Here is a 23457-nt window from a genome sequence, read left to right on the forward strand (position 1 = left end):
ATTGATGCTTTTGAGTTATGGTGTTGGAGGAGAATACTGAAAGTGCCATGGACTGCCAAAAGAACCAACAGATCTGTGTTGGAGGAAATGCAGCCAGAATGCTCCTTGGAGGCCAGGATGGCCAACCTTCGTCTCTCATACTTCGGACATATAGTCAGGAGGGACCAGTCGCTGGAGAAGGATATCATGTTTGGTAAGGTGAAGGGTCAGAGAAATAGAGGAAGACCCCCCAGTGAGATGGATTGGCAAAGTGGCACCATCAACGGGCTTAAGCATGGCAACGATAGTGAGGTTGGCCCAGTTGAGCAGTGTTTCATTCTGCTGTGCATAAGGCCACTATGAGTCAATACTGACTTGATGGTACCTGACAACAACAACAAATCTATATAACCAGTTTTGAAAGTGTTAATTTTTAAATATAAGTAATTAAACCCCCTGAGACTATGGCCCTTAATAGCTTTTCAGGCCTGGAACTAAGCTCACTCCTGTGGCTGAGTTGTTAGCTAAACAATAGACAGATCTATCAAGGGGACAATAACATCAGGGAGGTACAATATTCCTTAAAATAATCAATCACTTGAGATCAAAAGGGCATTGTTTACTCATGGACAAAGTTCAGAAGGCTGGAAGGGTTAGGAAAGAAGGAGGGATGGAGACAGGATTCACCGGGAGGAAGTAGGACAAGTAATGTTGCATTGTAAGAATTGCAACAAAGTGTACATGAATTATTGAACTGAAAACTGCTTTGTTCTGTAAACCTTCACGAAAAAGTTTAAAAAAATTAAATCATACCTCAATTTTTAAAAAGACGTTTTATTGTGAATTGAGTGAAGGTTTACACAAAAGATCATCAGTTTTACAATCAACAAGTCATAATGCTATGTTTCATCTCAATGATTACAATCTTCTCCATGTAACAGCGGTCATTCCAGTTCTTCCCTGTGGTTCCTGTTTCCATCCTACCCACCTTCCCATCCTTTCTCAACGTTCTCCTTAGATAAATATTCCCCTTTGATTTTGAATGATTGACCATTCCATGGTGAACATTCCTTACTAGTGTTGCTGCTTCCCTATATATCTGTTTGGATGAAAATTGAGCCACAAGGTTGAGTTTCTTTCCTGACCTGAAGAGTGGTCGAGGGTGGTAGTCTCGGTTCCTCCAGTCTCTTTCTGAGCAGTAAGTGCAGTCTTTTTTTAGAATTTTGAGTTTTGGTCCACATTTTCTCCCACTCTACCTGGAACCTTCTAACGTAATCCCTTTCATAGCAGTTGCATACCCCGATTTTTTGGTAACTGTCTATGAATTTTTTCATTTCTTAGGTCTACAGCAAGACACAGGAGAAGCAGAAGCCCAGAAATACGCACTTCAGATGAGGCAAAAAGCCTCATTCCTGTTCTCATTTACAACACCACCTGTTGTCTATAACTCATAAACACTCCAAATTTCCTCATTAGTAAGAGCTGAATTTGTTGAGTGAAATTCCCGCCGTTATTTTCGGAAGCATTCTCTTCCACTTGCCAGTTATGAAGCTTATCAGTTATGATAATCCAAAATAAATAAAAGCAGAGCTAGTTATTATGATTGTTGTTGCTGTTAAGTGCCATCCACTTGGTTCCAACTCATAGCACCCCTCTGTACAACAGAACAAAACACTGCCTGGTCCTGCACTATCCTCACACTTGTTGTTTGGGCCCATTGTTGCTGCTACTGTGTCAGTCTATCTTGTTGGGAGTGTTATGATTACAATCCCCCTTTTTCAGAAGTGGCAACTAAGGTACTGAGAATTTACAGAGTTTGCCAGGCCACACAGCTAGAAAGCAACAAAGCAAAGAATTCAGTGAAGGCAGCTTGGTTTCAGTGTTCATGGTTTTAGCCACTGTTATGTATTATGTTGTGGCGCTATAGGATCAGCACTGGACCGCAAACCACAAGGTCGGCGGTTCAAACCTACCCGCTGTTCCTCAGAAATCCTACACAGGGTGGCTGTGAGTTGGAACTGACTCAATAGCATTTAACAACAACAACATCCTCCAACTTTGTGTAGGTTTCATCAGCCAGACCACCTGCCTGCTCATGTAGTCCCCTTGAATTTCAGTCTTAAAAGGGGTTTGCTCTGAGGGGTCCCGACCACTTGCCTTGATGACTCCTGGGCGAAGAGCTTACTTGTTCTTGTAGTAATCAATAAGACTGCCATTATTGTTTCGGATTTTTCCTGCCGCTCTTTCTTTCATGAAGTATCTTGTGTTGTTATAGCTGCTCCAGGCTGGTCTACTCGTCCTTTCCAGTGGAAATTTCCTGCTTCAGTTGGTTCTGAATGGGATTCTGGATAAGGCTTCCTCTTCTTTTGCTGATCTTCTCCTTTATCAAGCATGATGTCCTTCTACAGGAATGATATATCCAAAGTAAACACTATTACCTCGGATCAAATTCAGGCTGTGCTAGACTCTAAGCAAGTTACTTCCCATCTCTATGCCTCAAATTGCTTCTTGGGGGAATGAAAAAGTGACGGTACAGACCTCAATTGATGTGTGAGGATTACATGATTTAATATATGTATAACACTTAGAAGCATGTATGACATGTAATAAATGTTATATTCTAAAAAGCAGATAAGTAACAAAACCATCTTTACATGCAAAAATACATATTTGTATACAAACTCTTGAGTATTATTATTATTAAGACAGAAATAAAATGATTTATCACCAAATAAGTGATTGAGACCACCACTTATCTGTCAGTTTGTCACACTGTGGTAGCTTGCACGTTACTGTGATGCTGGAAACTATACCACCAGTATGTTGAATGTTGACAGGGTCATGTAGGATGGAGAGGTCTCAGCTCAGCTTCCAGACAAAGACAGAGTAGGAAGAAGAAGAGGCAGATTACTTCTGAATGTTCAGCCAAAGAAAATCTTATGAATAGCAATGAAACACTAGAATATTGAATAATGAAACATAAAAAAGAAGACTAGAATATTATATTATCAGATACATGCCAGAAGATAAGTCCCACAGACTGGAAGTCACTCAAAATATGCCCAGGGAAGAGCTGTATCCTCAAAGCAGTGTTGACAGTGATGAAAAATAGTTGCACACATCCATAAATAACCCAAACATGAAATGTACAAAATATGAATCTAGAAAAATTGAAAGTTGTCTAAAATAAAATGGAATGCATAAACATCAATATCCTAGGCATTAGGGAGCTGAAATGGACTGGTATTGGCCATTTTGAAGCTGACAATTACATGGTATCTTATGTCAGGAATGACAAATTGAAGAGAAATGGCATTGTATTCATCATCAAAAAGAACATATCAAGATCTCTCTTGAAGTACAGTACTGTCTGTGATAGGATAATAGCCATACACCCACAAGGAAAACCAGTTAATATCACTGTTAATCAAATTTACCCACCAACTACTAAAGTCAGTGATGATAAAATTGAAAAATTCTACCAACTTCTTCAGACTAAAATTCATCAAACATGCAATCAAGATGTATTGATAATTACTGGCGATTGGAATGCAAAGGTTGGAAACAAAGAGAAAGGATCAGAAGTTGGAAAACATGGCCTTTATGACAGAAACAATGCTGGAGATCAAATGATAGAATTTTACAAGACCAAGGACTTCTTTACCAAAAATACTTTTTAAAACAACATGAAATATTATTATACACATGAACTTCACTAGATGGAATACATAGAAATAAAACTGACTACATCTATGGAAACAGATGATGGAAAAGCTCTATATCAGCCAAAACAAGGCCAGGAGAAGATGGTGGAAAAGACCATCAATTACTCATATGCAAGTATAAAAAAACTGCAAGTTTACAATTACTAATATGCAAGTTGAAGAAAATTAAAACAAGTCCACAAAAGTCAAAATATGATCTTGAACATATCTAACCAGAACTTACAGATCATCTGAAGAAGAGATTAGATGTATTAGATACTAATGACAGAAGACAAGAAGAATTGTGAAGTAACATCAAGAATATCATACAGGAAAAAAGAAGAAGGTCATTAAAAAGGCAAGCAAGCAAGAAAAGACAAAAATGGATGTCAGAAGAGACTCTGAAACTTGCTCTCCAGCATAGAGATGCTAAAGCAAATGAAAGAACTGAGGAGGTAAAAGAGATGAACAGAAAGATTTGAAGGGCAGCTCAAGAAGATAGTCAAATATTAATATGAAATGTGCAAAAATCTGGAGTTAGAAAACCTACACAGAAGAACATGCTCAGCATTTCTTAAGCTAAAAGAACAGAGGATAAAATTCAAGCCTTGACTTGCAAAATTAGAAAATTTTATGGGCAAAATATTAAATAATGCAGAAAGCATCAGATTAAGATGAAGGAATACACAGTCACTGTACCAAAAAGAAATGGTTGATGTTCAACCATTTTAAGAGGTTATATGTGATTAAGAGCCAATGGTACTGAAGGAAGAAATCCAAGGTGCATTGAAGGCATTGCTAAAGAACAAGGCACCAGGAATTGATGGAATGAATACAAATTGAAATCTTTCAACAAATTGAAATTCACTCCACTATGCCTAGAAATTTGGAAGACAGTTATCTGGCCAACTGATTGGAAGAGAATCATATTTGTACCCATTCCCAAGAGAGGTGGCTCAGCAGAATGCAGAAATCATTGGACAATACCATTAATATCACATGCAAGTAAAATTTTACTGAAGATAATTTTTAAAAGGCTGCAACATTTCATTGACAGGAATGACCATAGGTTCCAGCCGGATTCAGAACAGGGTGTGAAACGAGAGATATCATTGCTGACATAAGATGGATCTTGGCAGAAAGCAAAGAATATCAGAAAAATGTACTTTATGGACATGAAAAGGTTTTCAACTTTGTGGGTCAAGACAAGCTATGGACCACATTGCAGAGTATGAGTGTACTAGATGAAACATTTAATTGTGCTCATGAGGAATGTGCACATAGATCAAGAGGAAGTCGTTCCAGTAGAACACGGGGACATAGAGTGGTTTAAAATAAGGAAAGATGTGCACCAGGTTTGTATTCTTTCCCCATATTTAGACAACCTATATACTGAACAAATAATTTGACAAAATGGATTATATGAAGAAAAATGTGGCATCAGGATTGGAGGAAGACTCATGAACAACCTGTGATATGTAGATGATACAACTTTGCTCTCTGAAAACAAAGAGGGCTTAAAATATTTACAGATGAAAATACAAGACCACAGCCTTCTCTATGGGTTGTACCTACATGTAAAGAAAACAAAAGTCCTCACCACTGGACCAATAACTAACATTATGATAAATAGAGAAAAGATGGACGTTGTCAAAGACTTCATTTTGCTTGGACCCACCACCAACATTCATGGAAGCAGCAGTCAAGAACTCAAATGACATATTACATTAGGCAAATCTGGTGCAGAAGAACTATTTAAAGTGTTCAAGTGCACAGATGTCAGTTTGAGGACTAAACTGTGCCTGACCCAAGTCATAGTATTTTCAATACCCTCATATGCATGTGAAAGTTGAAAAGTAAGTAAGTGAGATCCTAGAAGAATTCATGCATTTGAATGTTGGAAAAAAAATATTAAAAGTACCATGGACCTGCATTCTACTTGTGCTCTTCTCCCTCGATGGTCCTAGAGTCCTCTGTTCCTGGTCTGTAAGATTAACTACTCCCTCATTTTTGTTACAAAACTTCTATCTACCTTTACAGTTGTGACAGTCACAATTCGTCATAACAATTATTCATTATTGAATCATAAGAATCTTATCCCCATCTCATTTCACCAGACCCATCTAGACAAGATGAAAACTATTCAGTGAGGACTCTACCTTCTCCCGCATACTCTTGAACTAACTTCTTCTTGAAACTTGTAAGTCAGTCCCTTTGTGACACCAGAGATGGAGGCAGAGATGAGGACATGGAGAGAGAGAGCAGTTGAGAACTCTAGATTCATGGAAAGAGAAAGACTGAGTGCTGGTGGCCAGGAGGCAGGATTGCAGAATATGACTTATGGTTGTTTAATATTTCTAAGTGTTTCTCTGTACATGCTCCCCTACACACACACACACACACACACACAAAAAAAAAAAAAAAAAACCAGAGGGAATAGAAGCAAATACTGTTGAATGATGATGCCCAGAGGAGATTGTAATCATTGCAATGAAATGATGGTATGAAACTGATGTTCTCCCATGTAAACTATCACTCAATTTACAATAAAACTTATAAAACCAAAAAAAGTACCATGGACTGCTAAAACAAATCTATGTTGGACAAAGTACAGCTAGAATGCTCCTTGGAAGCCAGGAAGGCAAGGCTTTGTCTCTCATAATTTGAACATGTCAGGAGGAACCAATCCCTGGAGAAGGATATCATGCTAGGTAAAGTGGGAGGTCAGCAAAACAGAGGAAGACCCCCAATGAGATGGATTGGCACAATGGTAGCAACAATGGGCAGGAACGGGCAAGGTTTCATTTTGTTGTTCATAATGTAGATATGAGTCGGAATCGACTTGGCACCTAAAAAGCAAAGATGTAATTTTGAGGCCTGAGCCATGGTTTTTTCAATCAGCCCATACGCATGTAAAAGCTGGACAATGAACAAGGAAGATTGAGGAAGAATTGAGTCCTTGGCTTATGATGCTGGTGAAGAATATTGAATATATCCTAGACTGCCAGAACCAAGAAACCTGTCTCAGAAAAAGTACAACCAGAATGCTACTTAGACGTGAGGATGGTGAGACTTCATCTCGTAGTTTGGACATACAATCAGAATGGCTAAGTCCCTGGAAAAGGGCATTACGCATGGAAAATTAGGGGTCAGTGAAAGGGAGGAAGACCCCAGCCAGATGAAATGACAAAGTGGCTGCAACAATAGCCAGGATTGTGAGGAAGGTGCAGGGCTAGGTAACATTTCATTCTGTTACACATAATGTGGCTACAGGTTATAACAACGAAGTACTACAAACTAAAGATACTATACAGTTCATTCCTTCATTTTGTTCTGAAACACATTCCTTCATTGTTTTGGTGTTGTTGTAGTTAAGACATGAAAAACAGGTTGAAGTCCATTTCTTGCCAATTCTTTTTCCTACTGAACTCCTGGTGTGGTGCTGTAGGGTTAGCACCACAGTTCGGACTGCGAACCAAAATGTCAGCAGTTCAAACCCACCAGCTGCTCCTCAGAAACCCTATAAAGGGTCGCTACGGGTCAGCATTGACTTGACATTACTTAACAACAACAACAGTTTTGTTTCAGAAATCCTGGTGTGGCACTGTAGGATAAGTACTAGACTGTTAACCCCAAGGTCAGTGGGGTTACCGGCTGCTCATTTGAACTCCTATACAGGGTTGCTATGGGTTCGAGCTGACTCAATGGCACTTAATAACAACAGCATTGTCTCCATTAATTCTACTAAAAGACTCATGGTTTCCCTCAGTCCCATGGACCCAGGGTTGCAGATGACAGTAGTGATAGCATACAGTCAAGGTATACTGTCATGATCGCTTCCCACTGCCACCACATCAGTCGGAAGCACAGAACATTATGGTTCCTGTAGAGAAGAGAAGAAACGATAGGCAGAGTCTGTACTTCAGGGGTCCCATTTTTGCCTCAGAATCACTAATAATCGAGGTCTGACCTCAGTGACTTAAAAACAAGTTTGGATTTATTTTTCCATATAAAGGAGGAGTGTAAAAGTAGTCAAGTCAGGACAGATGTGACAGTTTCAAAATCTGCATGCCTTCTGTCTTCCTGCCTCCTCATCAGGGCAGAATGTCAGTACATATGTCTGTGTTAAAGGCAGAGGAAAGGGTCCAGCTCAAGGATCAATGTTGACCACACCTTGGGCCAGGGCAGCTGGGAAATGCAGTCTTTTAGCTGGGAACTTTGCCACCCAATAGAAGTCTCTAAGGGGTACAAATAGTTAAGTGTTGGGCTCCTAACTAGAAGGTGCACCTGGAGGCACCTGAGCAGCCTGGTGATCTGCTTCTAAAAAAACCAGTCATTGAAACCCCGTGGAACGTAGTTCTCTGCAATACACGAATGTGAATCAACTGCAACTGGTTTGGTTTTTTGTTTTTTGTCACCCAATAAAGTCCAGGGTTTTATGACTGGGGAAGGAATGGCTATTGGGCAAACAACTAGCACTTTCTTTCACTGTCTCTCTGAGGGTAAGAACAGCAGAGATAATTAATTCCCTACTTATCAAGACAAGAAAGCAGAAAGTGGCTAGGCGTGGGGGTGAGGGGGTAGCACATTCAGAGTCACAGTGTGTCCATGGTGATGTTGGTCCTGGCACCCAGCTGAAGAAACATAATTGAGGACACAAAAGGCAGAAAGCCATGAACATCTGTGGGCAAACCCCAGCTGTGAGTCCAGGGCCATCTCTCCCTGGGGTGTCTGACTGGCAGATGAGAGGTCCCAGAGGTCAGTGAGGACAATGACTGCCTTGGACACAAGATGCCTTGGTGACAGTGCTCCATGTCACTCTCTGGGTCTGCAAGAGGAAGATAGCTTTGGCCTTGACTTAGCTGGAAGAACAGATGAGAAGCAACTCAGATTTGCTTCCAAATCAACCTTCTTGCTGAGCGTAATCAGAGGCTCCAGCCTGCGGCCTAGGAATGCACCTTTGTGACTATCAAGAGGACAAGCATGTGGTGGTGTTTCTCCAGCAGTGAGGTGACACCTGGGTTGAGCTGACCATTTTAAGCCTGACCCAGCCACAGGCTCAGATTTCTCTGTACAAGGTCACACTCTGTGGCACTCACATCTCAGTCCAGAACTCTGTTTGAATATCAGACTCTCTTACAAATGGGTTGGTGTTGTTATTAAGTACCATCAAGTCAGTTTACCCATAGCGACCCCGTATAGGGTTTCCAAGGAGTGGCTGGTGAGCTTGAATTGCCAACCTTGTGGTTCAAACCGACTTGGCAGTCCAGCTCATTAACCCACAGCACCACACTAAGACTCCTATAAACATGTAAGCAACCCAATTATTTAGTCAAGGCCTGGCATTCTGTTCTTTCCCGTATCTTCACCTCCCACAGGAATGATGGTAATGTGGCCAGAGGCAAGCCAGGATTTACCTGTAGGGGATTTAAAAGGTCACTGTGAAGAATACGCTTCTGAAACAGCTGCAAAGGCAACATCTGAAAGGGCAGTCCTCATCAAGAGATAATGAAAGTCAAGGCAAACTTGAGAGGACAGGGCAGCTCTAGGGACACAACATAATAGGCACAGAATCTTACTGCAGCTCATTAGAGCATACGGCTTAGAAGGAGGGAGTAGCAGGTTTCAGAAACGAATGCTCTTTCTCCTGACCAGCTAACTGAGGTGGGCTCACTTGGATAGGAATGGCTGACCTAGAGCAGAGGGTAAGTTTTCCTCTTTCATGTTCCAAAGGGTTCATCAATTTTGGATTATCTTGTGTCTCTCCCCCCAATTTTCTGATTTTATTTAAAGCTGACTGACATTTGTTTAGAATTCTGTTCAGCCAAGCTTCCAGAGAAGCTGTTTCAAATGAGAAGTCGGGGATAGAAATTTGGAATAGATGGAGGTCACTGCCTTGCTGCTTTAAAGAGGGGAAGGGAACCCAGTAGGGAAGGACAGGAAAGAGGAGCTGAGTTGGCTCATGTGGTCCCTGCAAGAAATAGTCTTTTTTTCCACTGCATTTCCCTTTCCAGTAAGCCTCTGCCACCTTAAACCTCAGAGCCACCTGCAGACTTCATGATGACGCTCTTCAGATGCTTCGAGAGAACTTCCAGCTCCTGCTCCCACACCCCAGGCCCTCTGTGATCTGGAGACCTTAGACTCATCAAATCTAACAGAAACTTTGGCAGACTGAACCTCAGCTCCTAGGGTCTGAGAAAAGATGGGCAGAAGGTTGACTGGCAGGCTCTGTCACCACCTGTCTTGCCCTCTCCTCTCACAGCGGCCTGGTTCCTCGCCCCCATAGGGGCACAATCAAGGCGAGTCTTCATGAACTAACCCCCACCTTGGCCCTCTGGGGTGTGAGGAGTCAGCAGGGACACACTCCCCATCCCTGCCGGGGCCATCTGCATTCAATTAGAAGTCCTTTGGAAGCCAGCAGAGGGCTGTTTAGCTGCTGCTGCTTCTCTATGATTAGCTTGTTCTTGTTTTCTGAATATTGCAGCCAGCTGTGGGAAGCATTCTCAATGTAGAGAAAAGTGCTAAGCTAGTTGTTATGATTATGGGGAGGAAAAAGAAAGTTGAAAACTCTTAGTTTCTGGGTAAGTGCCCTTCTCCACTTTATAATTTCACCTCTTACCGGGACTAGGGAGATCCCTCTGTTTCATTTGTACAGTCACACAGGCACTTGCTTGCTGCAAATGGGTCTTGCTATGAAATATCAAAAGAGTATGTAATTTCAGCTCATGAATTATCCATAGTCCAGTGACCTCTCCTCTCTCCCTTATTTGTGTGAGACTGGATGTTAACAAGGCATCCTTTTACAGAAACCAGGCTAGAGACACAGCTCTGTAATCAACTCAGGAGCCAGGGCCAGCTGCCTAGAGTTACCTTCTCTCCCAGGTGCTGAGCCATGAACAAAAGCAATCCCATGTGGTTTACACTTGAAATCTCCAGTGTTCTCTGTGGCTGGGCTACAAAATCCCTAAGAGCACTTACTTAAAATGCAGATTCTTGAGGCTACATCATGGAAGGGAGGACGTGAAATCCAGGCTCACACATGAGTGGAGATCTCGAGAAGCAAACAGTGATAATCAAAGTCAGAAGATTAACTGCAATGGAAATAGAAGATAAAGGAAATCACAGTCCCCTTCTTCCTCATACTAGTATCTTTGAACTAAGCAGATGAATGTATTTCTTTTCTCTTAATATACAATCTCAGCACAAATAATGCAATAACCATGGTACATCTGTGGATTTAAAAAGTTATTGCATGAGTTTGGTTGGCTAATGCCAATCACCTAACTTCTCTGGAATTTAGGAAACGTATCCAGTGCTGCTGTAACAAAAATATAAAAGTGGATGACTTTAGTAAATTTATTCTCAGTTTAGGTGGTTAGAAGTTGGATTTCACAGTGCCTGATCTAGAGGAAGGCTTTCTGTAGCCTCTGGGGAAAGGTCCCTGTAGCTTTTCAGCATCTGTAGGCCCAGTGCTCCTTGGAAATCTCTGCACTTTGACATCAATCTTCCCCTGGGTCTAGGAGTTACTCAATGCAAGGACCCAAAGCCCAAGGGATGCTCTCCACTCCAGGCTCTTCTTTCTTAGTCGTTGTTAAGTGCCGTGGAGTCAGTTCCGACCCATAGCGACCCAGAATAGGGTTTCCAAGGAGCAGCTGGCGAGCTTGAGCTGCTGACATTGCAGTTCAAACCAACTTTGTAGTCCAGCCCATTAACCTCGGACTCCTTTTTTAATAGTAGTAAGATAAAAGGGGTTGCAGGCCACATCTCAGGGAAACTACCCTTACATTGGATCAGGGCTATGATGAGACTAAGGGTATTGCATACCATCTTTAATTCTATTACAACTGATTGGCTTATTGAATTGGACCTCATCTTGGGGATCATTCCGTTAACTGCCACAGCAGAGAATCATGGTCTAGCCAAGTTGGCATATATTTTGGGGGCATGCAGTACAATCCATGACAGAACCCACCTATAAAATGGAATGAGTGGTTCTACTGACTTTGATGAGAAAAGAGACAAATAAAAATACTAAATATTTGGCAGGAAGATTACACCAAAAGTGGTCACTTTTTCTAATAGGTATCTTTTTGTGTCCAAGGAGAAGAAATTCTGTACCTTTTGTGGATTGTTACATTGAGGGTAACGGGAACCAGGTCTCTCATTGTCTGAGAAGGGGATTATAAGCCTGTGGTGTTGGACTGGAATTGAAGGTATTGGTGTGACCCCATGGTTTCCAATATATGGACACAGAAATACATTTAGATGTTATTTGTGAACAATTAGATGTATACAAAAGGCTTCAAAAATTGTTTGTACAGTCAAAAAGTTTGTTTGTACAGAGTTTCCTGACAAAAACAGACTAGGAAGAAAGAGAGATGGATTACTTGAGAATATTTAGTCACTGAAAAACTTATGAACAGCAGTGGAACATTATCAGCACCAGATTACTGAATACTGAAACATGATGATATGGTCAGCTACAGTGTCAGATTATGAGATTGGAAGGCACTCAAAATACGACTGGAGAAGAGCTGCCTCCTCAAAGTAGAGGTGACCGTGATGATGTGAATGGAGTAAAGCCCTTGGGACCTTCATTTGCTGATTGTCCATTAAAATGAAGTGAAAGAGCTGTAAACAGCTATTAATAATCAGAACATGGAATGTAAAAGTACAAATCTAGGAAAATTGGAAATAGTCAAAAATGAAATAAACATTGATACCCTAGGCATTAGTGAGCTGAAATGGACTGTTATTGGCCATTTTGAATCTTACCTTCACATGGTTTACTATGCTGGGAATGACAAATTGAAGAGAAATGAAGTTGCAGTCATCATCAAAAAGAACATATCAAGATCTGTCTTAAAGTACAACACTGTCTATGATAGGATAATATCCATGAAAGATTCTCTGGGCAAATTACTGAATAATGTAGAAAGCATCAAAAGAAGATGGAAGGAATACAGAGAGTCACTGTACCAAAAGGAAATGGTTGATGTTCCACCATTTCAAGAAGTAGCATATGATCAAGAGCCAATGACACAGAAGGAAGATGTCCAGGGTGCACTGAACGAACTGGCAAAGAACGAGGCACAAGGAATTGATGGGATAAAAATTGAAATCTTTCAAGAAAGTGCGGTGGCACAGGAGGCACTCACTCATCTCTGCCAAGAAATTTGGAAGACAACTATCTGGCTGACTGATTGAAAGAGATCCATATTTGTGTCCATTCTAAAGACAGGTGACCCAATGGACTGCAGAAAACATCGGATGGTATCTTTGATACCCCATGCGAATAAAGTTTTACTAAAAGTAATACAGAAACAGCTTCAAGTATACATTGACAGAGAACTTCCAGAGGTTCAAACTGGATTCAGAAGAGGCCGTGGAACAAGGGATATCATTGCTGATGTCCGATGGATCTTGGCTGAAAGCAGAGAATATCAGAAAGATGTTTAACTGTTTTATTGACTACCCAAAGGCTTTTGACTGGTGGAACATGACAAGCTATGGACAACACTGCACAGTATGAGTATTACTGAACACTTACTTAATTGTGCTCATGAGGAATCTGTACATGGGCCAAGAGGCAGTTTTTCGAACAGAACATGGGAACACTAAATGGTTTAAAATTAAGAAAGGTGTGCAACCTGCATGATGAGCAAATAATCTGAGAAGCTGGTTTATATGAAGAAGAATGTGGCATTAACAACCTGTGATATGCAGATGATAGAACCTTGCTTGCTGAAAGTGAAGAAGACTAAAAAGATTTACTGATGAATATCAAAGAGCACAGCCTTCGGTATGGATTGCGTCTCAACATAAAGAAAACAAAAATCCTCACCACTGGACCAATAAACAACATTCTTATCAAGGGAGTGAAAACTGAAGTTGTCAAGGACTTCATTCTTCTTGGATCAACTATCAACACTCATGGAAGCAGCAGTCAAGAAATCAAACAACGTATTGCATTAAGCAAATCTGCTGCACAAGACCTTTTTAAAGTGTTGAAGAGCAAACATGTCAGCTTAAGGACTAAGGTGTGCCTGATCCAAGCCATGGTATTTTCAATAACCTCATATGCATGCAAAAGCTGGATAGTGAATAAAGATGATCATAGAAGAAGTGATGCTTTTGAGTTATGATGTTGGAGGAAAATATTGAAAGTGCCATGGGCTGCCAAAAGAACCAATAAATCTGTGCTGGAAGAAGTGCAGCCAGAGTGCTCCTTGGAGGCCAGGATGACCAAACTTCGTCTCTCATACTTCGAACAAATTGTCAGGAGGGACCAGTCACCAGAGAAGGATATCATATCATGTTTGGTAGGGTGGAGGGTCAGAGAAAAAGAGGAAGACCCCCAGTGAGATGGATTGACAAAGGGGCAGCATCAATGGGCTCAAGCATGGCAACAATAGTGAGGTTGGCCCAGGATCAGGCAGTGTTTCTTCTGCTGTGCATAAGGTCACTATGAGTCGGTACAGACTGGATGGCACCTTAACAACAACAACACAGGGAAGACCAGTTAATATCTCTGTTATTCAAATTTATTTACCAACCACTAAAGCCAGTGATGATGAAACTGAAGAATTCTACCAACTTTTTCAATTTAAAATCGATCAAACATGCAATCAAGATGTATTAATAATTTCTGGGGACTGGAATGCAAAGGCTGGAAATGAGGAAGCATCAGTAAGTAGTTGGAAAATATGGCCTTGGTAATAGAAATGATGCTGGAGATCACGTGATAGACTTTTGAAAGACAATGACTTCTTCATTGCAAATACCTTTTTTAAAAACAAAAAAGATAACTATACACATGGACCTCACCAGATAGAACACACAGAAATCAAATTGACTACATCTGTGAAAAGAGCTTTTTCCACTGAGAAAAGCTCCATATGATCAACCAAAACAAGGCCAAGGACAGTCTGTGGAACAGACCATCAATTGTTCATATACACGTTCAGGCTGAAGCTGAAAAAAAGAGTTCAGAAGAGACTAAATATGAACTTGAACACATCCCACCTGAATTCAGAGACTATCTCAAGAACAGATTCAATGCATTAAACATTAACAACCAAAGAAGAGATGTGGGATGACATCAAGAACATCATATAAGAAAAAAGCAAAAGGTCATTAAGAAGATAAGAAAGAAGTTGTTGTAATGTGCCGTGGAGTCGTTCCCGAGTCATAGCAACCCTGTACATCTTTACGGGAGCAGAAAGCCTCATCTTTTCCCATGAACAGCTGGTAGTTTCGAACTGCTGACTCTGAGGTTCGCAGCCTGATTAGTAAAGGCCAAAATGGATGTCAGAAGAGACTCTGAAATTTGCTCTCCAGCATAGAGATGCTAAAAGCAAATGGAAGCAGTGAGGATGTTATGAGAGCTGTACAGAAAATTTCAAAGGTCACCTTGAGAAGACAAAGTCAAATATTATAAAGAAATACGAAAGGACCTGGAGTTACAATCCATAAAGGAAGAACATGCTTAGCATTTTGCATGATTAGGGAACTGAAGAAAATGTTCAAGCCTCGACATGCAATATTGAAGGATTCTATGGGAAGTCAGGATGACCAAACTTTGTCACTCATACTTTGGTCATATTGTCAGGAGGGACCAGTCACTGGAGAAGGATATCATGTTTGGTAAGCTGGAGAGGCAGAGTAAAAGAGGGAGACCCCCAGCGAGATGGACTGGCAATATGGCAGCATCAATGGGCTCAAGTGTGGCAACCACTGTGAAGATGGCCCAGGACTGGGCAGTATTTCATTCTGCTGTGCATAAGGTTGCTATGAGTCGGTATCGACTTGATGGCACCTAACAACAATGGGCAAATTGTTGAATGATGCAGAAGGCATCATAAGAAGATTGAAGGAATACAGAGCCACTGTACCAAAAAGAATTGGTCTATGTTCAACCATTTCAAAAGGCAGCATATGATTAAGAGCCAATGATATTGAAGGAATAAGTCCAAAGTGCATTAAAGGCATTGGCAAAGAACAATGCACTGGGAATTAATGGAATACGAATTGAAATCTTTCAACAAACTGATGCAGCACTGGAGGCACTCACTCATCTACACCAAGAAATTTGGAAGACAACTAACTGGCCAGCTCACTGGAAGAGATTCATATTTGTGCCCATATCAAAGAGAGGTGGTCCAATAGAATGCGGAAATCATCAGACAATACCAATGATATCCCATGCTAAAAATTTTACTAAAGATAATACAAAAACTGCTGCAAGCATACACTGACAGAGAACTTCCAGAAGTTCAAGTTGATTCAGAAGAGGACATGGAACAAGGGATATCATTGCTGATGTCCAATGGATCTTGGTTGAAAGCAGAGAATACAATATATATTTACCTGTGCTTTACTGACTATGCAAAGGCTTTCAAATGTGTGGATCCTGATAAACTATGAGAATGGTATTCCTGAACACTTAATTGTGCTCATAAGGAACCTGTACATAGACCAAGAGGCAGTTTTTTTTAACAGAACATAGGAACACAGAATGGTTTAAAATTAGGAAAGGTGTGTACCAGGATTGTATTCTTTCACCATACTTAGTCAACCTGTATGCTGAGCAAATAATCTGAGCTAGGATTATATGAGGAACACATGGCATCAGAATTGGAGGAAGTCTCATTAACCAGTGATATGCAGATGATAAAACCTTGCTTGCTACAAGTAAGGAGGGCTTAAGATAATTATTAATGAAGATCAAAGACCATAGCCTTTGGTATGAGTTGCATCTCTATGTAAAGAAAAGAAAAATCCTCACTACTAGACCAATAAGCAGCATCCATATAACTGCAGAAAACAATGAAGTTGTTATAGACTTCATTTTGCTTGATTAACCATTAATATTCATGGAAGCAGCAGTCAAGAAATCAAATGATGTACTGCATTAGGCAAATCTGTCGCACAGGACCTCTTTAAAGTGTTGAAGTGCAAAGATGTCATTTTGAGCACTAAGGTGAGCCTGATCCAATAGATGGTATTTTCAAAAACTTCATATGCATGTGAAAGCTGGACAGTGAATAAGGAAGCATAGAAGAATTGATGTATTTGAGTTATGGTGTTGGAGAATATTGAAAATACCATGGCCTTCCAAAAGAACAACTATATCTGTGTTGGAAGACATACAGCCAGAGTTCTCCTTGGAATCCAGGGTGGCCAAACTTAATCTCTTCTACTTCAGATATGTTATTAAGTGGGACCAGTCGATGGAGAAAAGTATCATGTTTCATAAAGTGGAGGGTTGGAGACAAAGAGGAAGACTGCCAAAGAGATGGACAGGCAAAGTGGCAGCAGCGATGAGGTCATGCATAATAACAATTGTGAGTTGGCCCAGGACCGGGCAGTGTATCGTTCTGTTGTACACAGTGTCGCTATGAGTCTCTACCGACTAAGTGGCACCTAACAACATCCATTCCATTTTTCTATGAACCTTTTGAAATCCCCTTGTATGTGTGTGCATATCTGTGCACAGATGCACTTATTCCTAAGCTTTGAAGGCTGAGATTTGGGACCACAATAGTAGTGAACACACCTAGCATGTAAATCTTGAGTTTTAGAGTAATTTTTCACTAAAAGAAATCAAGCCTGGGGTATGGAAAGTACAAAATAAAAAGGGCACAAGGAACTTTGTTTACGTTAATGGCGGTGAAATAATTTGGAAAAGGACAGCAAGAATGGTTGTACAACCTGAATCATTGTCACTAAATTGTACATATAGAAATTGTTGTCTTAGTGTAAATTAAATTTTGTTATGTATATTTCAACACACACACAACACAATGACACAGTTCAAAGGTGCTCTCACTGACCATATTTCAGACCATTTAAGCATTTGAATAAATAATAACCATGGGTTTTAATCCATTAAACTAAAAAGAAAAGTATGGATCCAGGCTGATATAAAATAACAAATGAAGGGAAAAAGAGTAACTTGACAGTGAAGAAATCTGGCAAGCACCCTGTAAGCAAGTGATCCACACAAGCAGCATTACTTATGGCACGATGGGAATGCCTGAGCCACCTGGTGGGACAAACTGAGAAGGGCAGAGCATCACTTCTATGATGTTCCTGGCCTAAGATGCACAACCTGAACTTAATCACAAGAAAGCATCATCCTACAAAACAACAGACTGTTAATCTACAAAGGTCATTAAAGCCAATGAAAACCTGGGGTACAGTTCTACAATAAAGGTGAGTGACTGAGAGACAAGACAACTGAAGCACTATGTAACGTGAACTGCTGTATATGGGGCCATTTAGCAGAACTGGGATGGAGTCCAAAGGTCACACGGTAGTAAGGTATCAAAGGCAATTTCCTTGTTGTGATGGTTGTACTGTGGTTATATAGAAGAATGCCCTTGTTTATACAGAACACACACTAAAGTACTTGAGGGTGATAGCCTAATCAGGTTGGCAGTCTACTTTCAAATGATTCAGGAAGAAGAAAGATTTTTTGTTTTGACATGTGACTTTTCCATGTTTGAGAATGTTTCAAAATAAAAACGTATTTGAAGGCGCTACATTTAAAACAATTTCTTCTTCACTTTTTTTTTTATCTGTTATATGACTCAAAAAAAGAGTTGGACAAAGAGTTTGAACAAAATTATTTCTTGAAATGTTATGGTAAAAATTGTTATTTTGTAAGTAGGGAATTTAAATTATATTTACTATTAATATTGCTATTGCTGTTAAGGGACATTGAGTTGGTTCCGACTCACAGCAACCCTGTACAGAGTTTCCAAGGAAGAACTGAAGAGTTTGAAGCACCGAACTTGTGGTTCAAACTGATCTTGCAGTTCAGTGCTCATCCTACAGCACCACACCAAGACTGCACTAGTGCTATAATAATTATTATTTAGCAGTGAGTGAATGCACTTTTAAAGGTTGCATAAAGTAAATTATTATAGGTTAAAAGAAAAAAAGCTTGGTTGGGGTAAAGAGTTTTGTAACACCTGCTGTGTCCAAATTAAGATAATATTTAGCAGCATGCAGCATTCAAATTTCTCATAACCAGTTCCCACAAGCAAAGAGCACACACCTTATTGTAAGAAAGTGTCAAAGAGGTCAAATTATAATAAAAGGTTTTATGGCTCACAAAAAAAAATTCACAAATAGAAGTTTCTTCTGTTCACTTCTTAAGAGTTCTTCTAGCCCCTTCCTGACCTTGCAAGATGTGATTTACTAAAAGTTGGTTTACATTTTACTTTTCAGGAATACATGACCTGAAAAGAAGTATCAGGAACAGTGATGTTATGCTATCTGATGTTCTTTTCTTGTACCAATCCCTCTCTTGAATTACTAACCAGAATTCAGTCCAAATGGCACAGAATTGAGCTGTTATGTATCATGCCAAATGCTACTTCCAGTCCAATGCAGCTTCATTTTTCTCCAGTAATGAACAGGTGGACATTCTTCTTGGATTGTAACATCTGAGCCGCCCTCTCCACACCAACCACGGCAGCTAGCCTCTGGGCATCATACTTGGAGTAGAGAACAGTGCACGTCCACGTGGCCTCCTCTCCTCTGTTGGTGGCTTTCAGCATGTTACAGACTTCACTGTAGAAGTGGGGATATGTTGGCAGTTCATAGAAAATCAGGTTGTGAATGCCTTTTATTGTATACCTGTTAGCATGGGAGAGAGGGAGAGAATATGTCCACTTATGAAATGATTTTGTGGGAAAGCTAGTTAAGAGCTCTAAGGAGGCTGAGCTCACTCAGGCTGCTTGATGCTAACAGAAGAAAATGACAGCACCAACAACAGCTAAGCCAAAGGAGCCCTGGTGACACAATGGTTTGGCACTCAGCTGTTAACTGAAATGCTGCTGGTTCAAACCCTACTGGAGGCTCCACAGAAGACCTGACAATTTGCTTCCATATGGATTACAGCCTGGAAAGCTCTATGGGGCAGTACTACTGTGTCATGTGGGGTCATAATGAGTTGAAAATCAACTAGACAGCATCCAGCAACATTCTAACCTAAACTGAAGGTTGATTTTTGTGCTGACTTACTTGCTTTGCTCATGGTGATTTAAGATGATAACTTAGTATTTCTTGAGCTTACTCTTGGTAGCCTGAGTTAGAGTGGTGGTGGTTGTGTGCCGTGGAGTTGGTTCCGACTCCTGTATAGGGTTTCCAAGGCTGTTATGGGAGTAGAAAGTCTCATCTTTCTCCCACAGAACTGCAGGTAGTTTTGAACTGCTGACCTTGAGGTTAGCAGCCCAACTCATGGGAAAATTAATAGACTAAGATTAAAAATTTGTCACAGAAAATTTAAGAAGCTGCCAATTACAGTTTAACATTATCCTTATTATAAAACCAGTCAAATCCATTGCCATCAAATCGCTGACTCAAAGGGCTCCCACAGGACAGAAGAGAACTGCACCAGGGTTTCCAAAGCTATCAGCCTTATAGAAGCAGACTGTCTCATCTTTCTCCCATTGAGTGTCTGGTGGGTTCAAACTGCCAACTTTTAGATTAGCAGCTAAGTGCTTAACCACTGCACCAATGGGGTCCCTTATCCTTATTACAACTAGGCAAAACAGAATGTTCTGTAATGGAGGTGAGACCAGTACATAAAACATAATGCATAAACTGTAAACAGATTCCAGTTAGTCTTTCCTTGTCACTCTGTGGACAGGTTAACTCCATGGCAGATGTCTCAAGTTCATACATTTACAAAATCCTGCCTGAGGACCCAGTAGGCATTAAGGGTAAACAATTCATTTCAACAGTTTCTGCACTTCCACCCTTTCCCTGTTGCAGTAGTGGGGAGAGGGTACAGACCTAAGGGACTCACCATATGATTGGGGCTGGGGCTCCACAACACGAGATTTTATACATCCACACTGTTCTGATTTTCTGTTAGGCTTTCACACACTGCCAATGTTAGACTCCCCTGGGAATTTTATTTTATTCACAGAGGATACGCTTTCCTCATATTTTTATCCAACTGCTTAACCTATCTCTCCAGAGACCGTCCTCTACCAAACTGTAATAAACTACAACCCACCCTTTGACTCACCTTTTAACATCGCTTCACACTAAGAAGGAATTCTAGTAGCTAACTCACTTGAATAAATGGTTGTACTTCACTGCATCAAATCAATAAGCCAAAAAACTCATTAGAAAATCTAATTCTGCTTGGTGTATAGAAAATTGTTAAGTGCTGTCAAGTTGATTCCGACCCACAGTGACTCCGTATAGGGTTTCTGAGGTATGGCTGGTGAGTGTGAACTGCTGACCTAACGGTTCAAACTGACCTCACGGTCCAGTGCATTATACTGCTGTGCCACACCAGGACTCCATGTAGAAAATTAAAGAGATGGTAATTCCCATGTTAACAAGAAAAAGCCAGATGATCTATAAAAGCATTCTTTTTCTTGAGCTCAGAGAGCTGAAGTCACAAGACAAGCCAGTTGAATGAACTCAGTGAGGTGCTGGTGTATGTTTAAGAACCTGTTTGCAGTGGGGATGAGGGGCTGCTGATATGAAGCATTTGCTAATTTCTGTAGTGTAAATACTCCTACCACGGCCTACATCAGGTTAACAATGTGGTGCTGCTAAGCACAGTGTTGGAAAGAGACACTCAATCCCACTGTGAGAACCAATGTGAGCCAGCTTTAGCCTACAGCTGACTGCATTCCAAAAGGCAGCAAGCTCCTCTACAGACAGAAAACACAATTGAATTCACCTTTATTAGAGCGTGTGGAAGGCAGTGGGCAGCTCCCACATGAGGGTAGGAAGGAAACACATGTACGTTTAACAAATTCTTAAAGGGCAAGTATGAGCTGTGTGATAGCTGAGAATCCCTGTGAGCCCTGGGCAGCCTGTAGTTCCCATTCACTCAAGCTCTTTTCCATGGGCCTCCACCAGGAGCTGTGGAGAACGTGGAGGGAAGGTAACAACCTGAGAGAGGCCCTAGCTGGTGCTGCAGAGGAAACTGTTTATCCATCTTTTATAAGAACCAAGAGCCTGAAACCACGGGGAGTAGAGCAGAAACATCCTAACCCCTTCTGTTCCGAGACAAAGGTAAATTGCTGGTGGATACAGAGTAAACAGAAGCAAAAGCCAATACCCCTAAGGGGGGGCAACAAACCTCTCCCCTTCTATGCCATAAGACTTGCACCCGGTCAAAAACAAGAACATTTTGCCCCTGAGCAAGAAGCAATAAACCTTTTCAAACTCTACATGACATCAGCAGAGATCGGCCATCACTGGGTGAGAGACAGGAAGTGCTTTCCTACCAAGATCTCAACAGGTACAAGGCAGAGTTTGGCTGCCAAGGAGTGAGGGACAACAGGAGCAACTCTCACAAAGTCTCACCTTCAAAGTCCAGAACAAACTGGGCCTGCCTAAACTGTTGTGTGCTGTTGAGTCAATTCCAACTCATAGTGACACACTATAGGACAGAGCAGAATTGCCCTATAGGGTTCCTAGGCTGTCATCTTGTTGGGAGTTGATCACCAGGTGTTAACACCCGCAGAACTGCTGGGTGGGTTTGAACCACCAATCTTTCTGTTAAGAGTCAACCGCTGTACCAATAGGCCTCCTTGTGAACCACATACCAGTGGTATTATTGAAGCAGTACCAAGTAGTATAGTAATGATACTGTGGATAGGTTATAGAAAATGTTGTTTTGGGAGGTACATGCAAAAATATTTCAGGGTTAAGTGTCAAGAAGTCTGCCACTAAATTTCAAGTAAAAAAATGTGAGGACAGACAGAGAGAAGAAAACAGAGAAGAGAACGCAAGTATGAGCAAATGCAGCACCACTCACAACTGCTGAATTCTAAGTGAAGGAGATTACAGATGCTCACTACTGCTGTCTCACAATCTTCTTCTGGTGTGAAGTCTTTCTAAATAAAATGCTGAAAAGGATGTGACAGAAGCACACACATCAAACTGAAAACACATCCGTGGTGTACAAATATCTACACCAAAGTACTAACACGTTTGAATTATTTTTCAATGAGGAAATAAAATGTTTTAAGAACAAAGGGAAACTATCTCAATGTGTACAGTGTGATCCAAATTTGGATATTTTAGAAAAAATGCCTGTGTGTGTGAATGTGTGCACATATTTATCATGAAATGAAAACTAAAAAGAAAGACTCCAGAGTAAGCATTTATACCAGGGCAGTGGTGACTCTTTTCTTTTTCTAACCTAGATTTTCTAAATATGCAATAATAATTGTGTAAAAATTTTAGTCAGTAAAAGCAATACACCAATTTCTGCAACGTTTAAAAATAAGAAGATCCCACTCAGTCACTTTTTGTCCACAATGAAGAGTACAAACTCCCTGGCATCAGAAAAGGTGTCCAGGGTTCCTCCAGATGAGGCAGTTAATGCCAGTTAATGCCCTCTGCCCTCTTTCTACTTTCCTCCTCTCTTATACATACTTCTGTTCTTCAAAAACCCTTATAAAAGAGAACAAATAAGATGACAGATCGGGTGAAAGTGTAGTTAAGGAGCTTCGTCAGCAACAACACAGAACACCCGACCAAGCAGCCTCAGGGGATGAACCCAGAACTCTGAACCACATATAAAGGAATATTTAGAAGGCTGGAAGGCTTACTGCTGGGGGAATTAGTGACAGAAGCAAGAAATCCATTGCTTTCTAGTCCAGGACGCTCAGCTGCTCCAGGAGCTGCCATCTTGGGTGAGACCAAGCAGGGGAAGGATTGGAGCAGCCACAGATGCCTGGCAGAACCACGGAGATTAAGGTGTGGACATTCTTTTCTTTTGGTA

At 40.8% G+C, this 23457-nt stretch overlaps 1 protein-coding gene across 1 annotated transcript in view; it reads right to left on the reverse strand.

Annotated features, from left to right (window-relative positions):
* Positions 1–18768: 18768 nt before the first annotated feature.
* DIEXF (digestive organ expansion factor homolog (zebrafish)) overlaps positions 18769–23457 on the reverse strand; it is a 26888-nt gene continuing 22199 nt past the window's right edge. The window contains exon 12 of the mRNA XM_006834041.1: positions 18769–19331. Coding sequence (XP_006834104.1) covers positions 19088–19331 — 244 coding nt within the window. The 3' untranslated portion in view covers positions 18769–19087. The remainder of the gene's footprint in view (positions 19332–23457) is intronic.

This window comes from Chrysochloris asiatica, unplaced genomic scaffold (genome assembly GCF_000296735.1).
Source record: "Chrysochloris asiatica unplaced genomic scaffold, ChrAsi1.0 scaffold00009, whole genome shotgun sequence".
NCBI classification, from domain to species: domain Eukaryota; kingdom Metazoa; phylum Chordata; class Mammalia; order Afrosoricida; family Chrysochloridae; genus Chrysochloris; species Chrysochloris asiatica.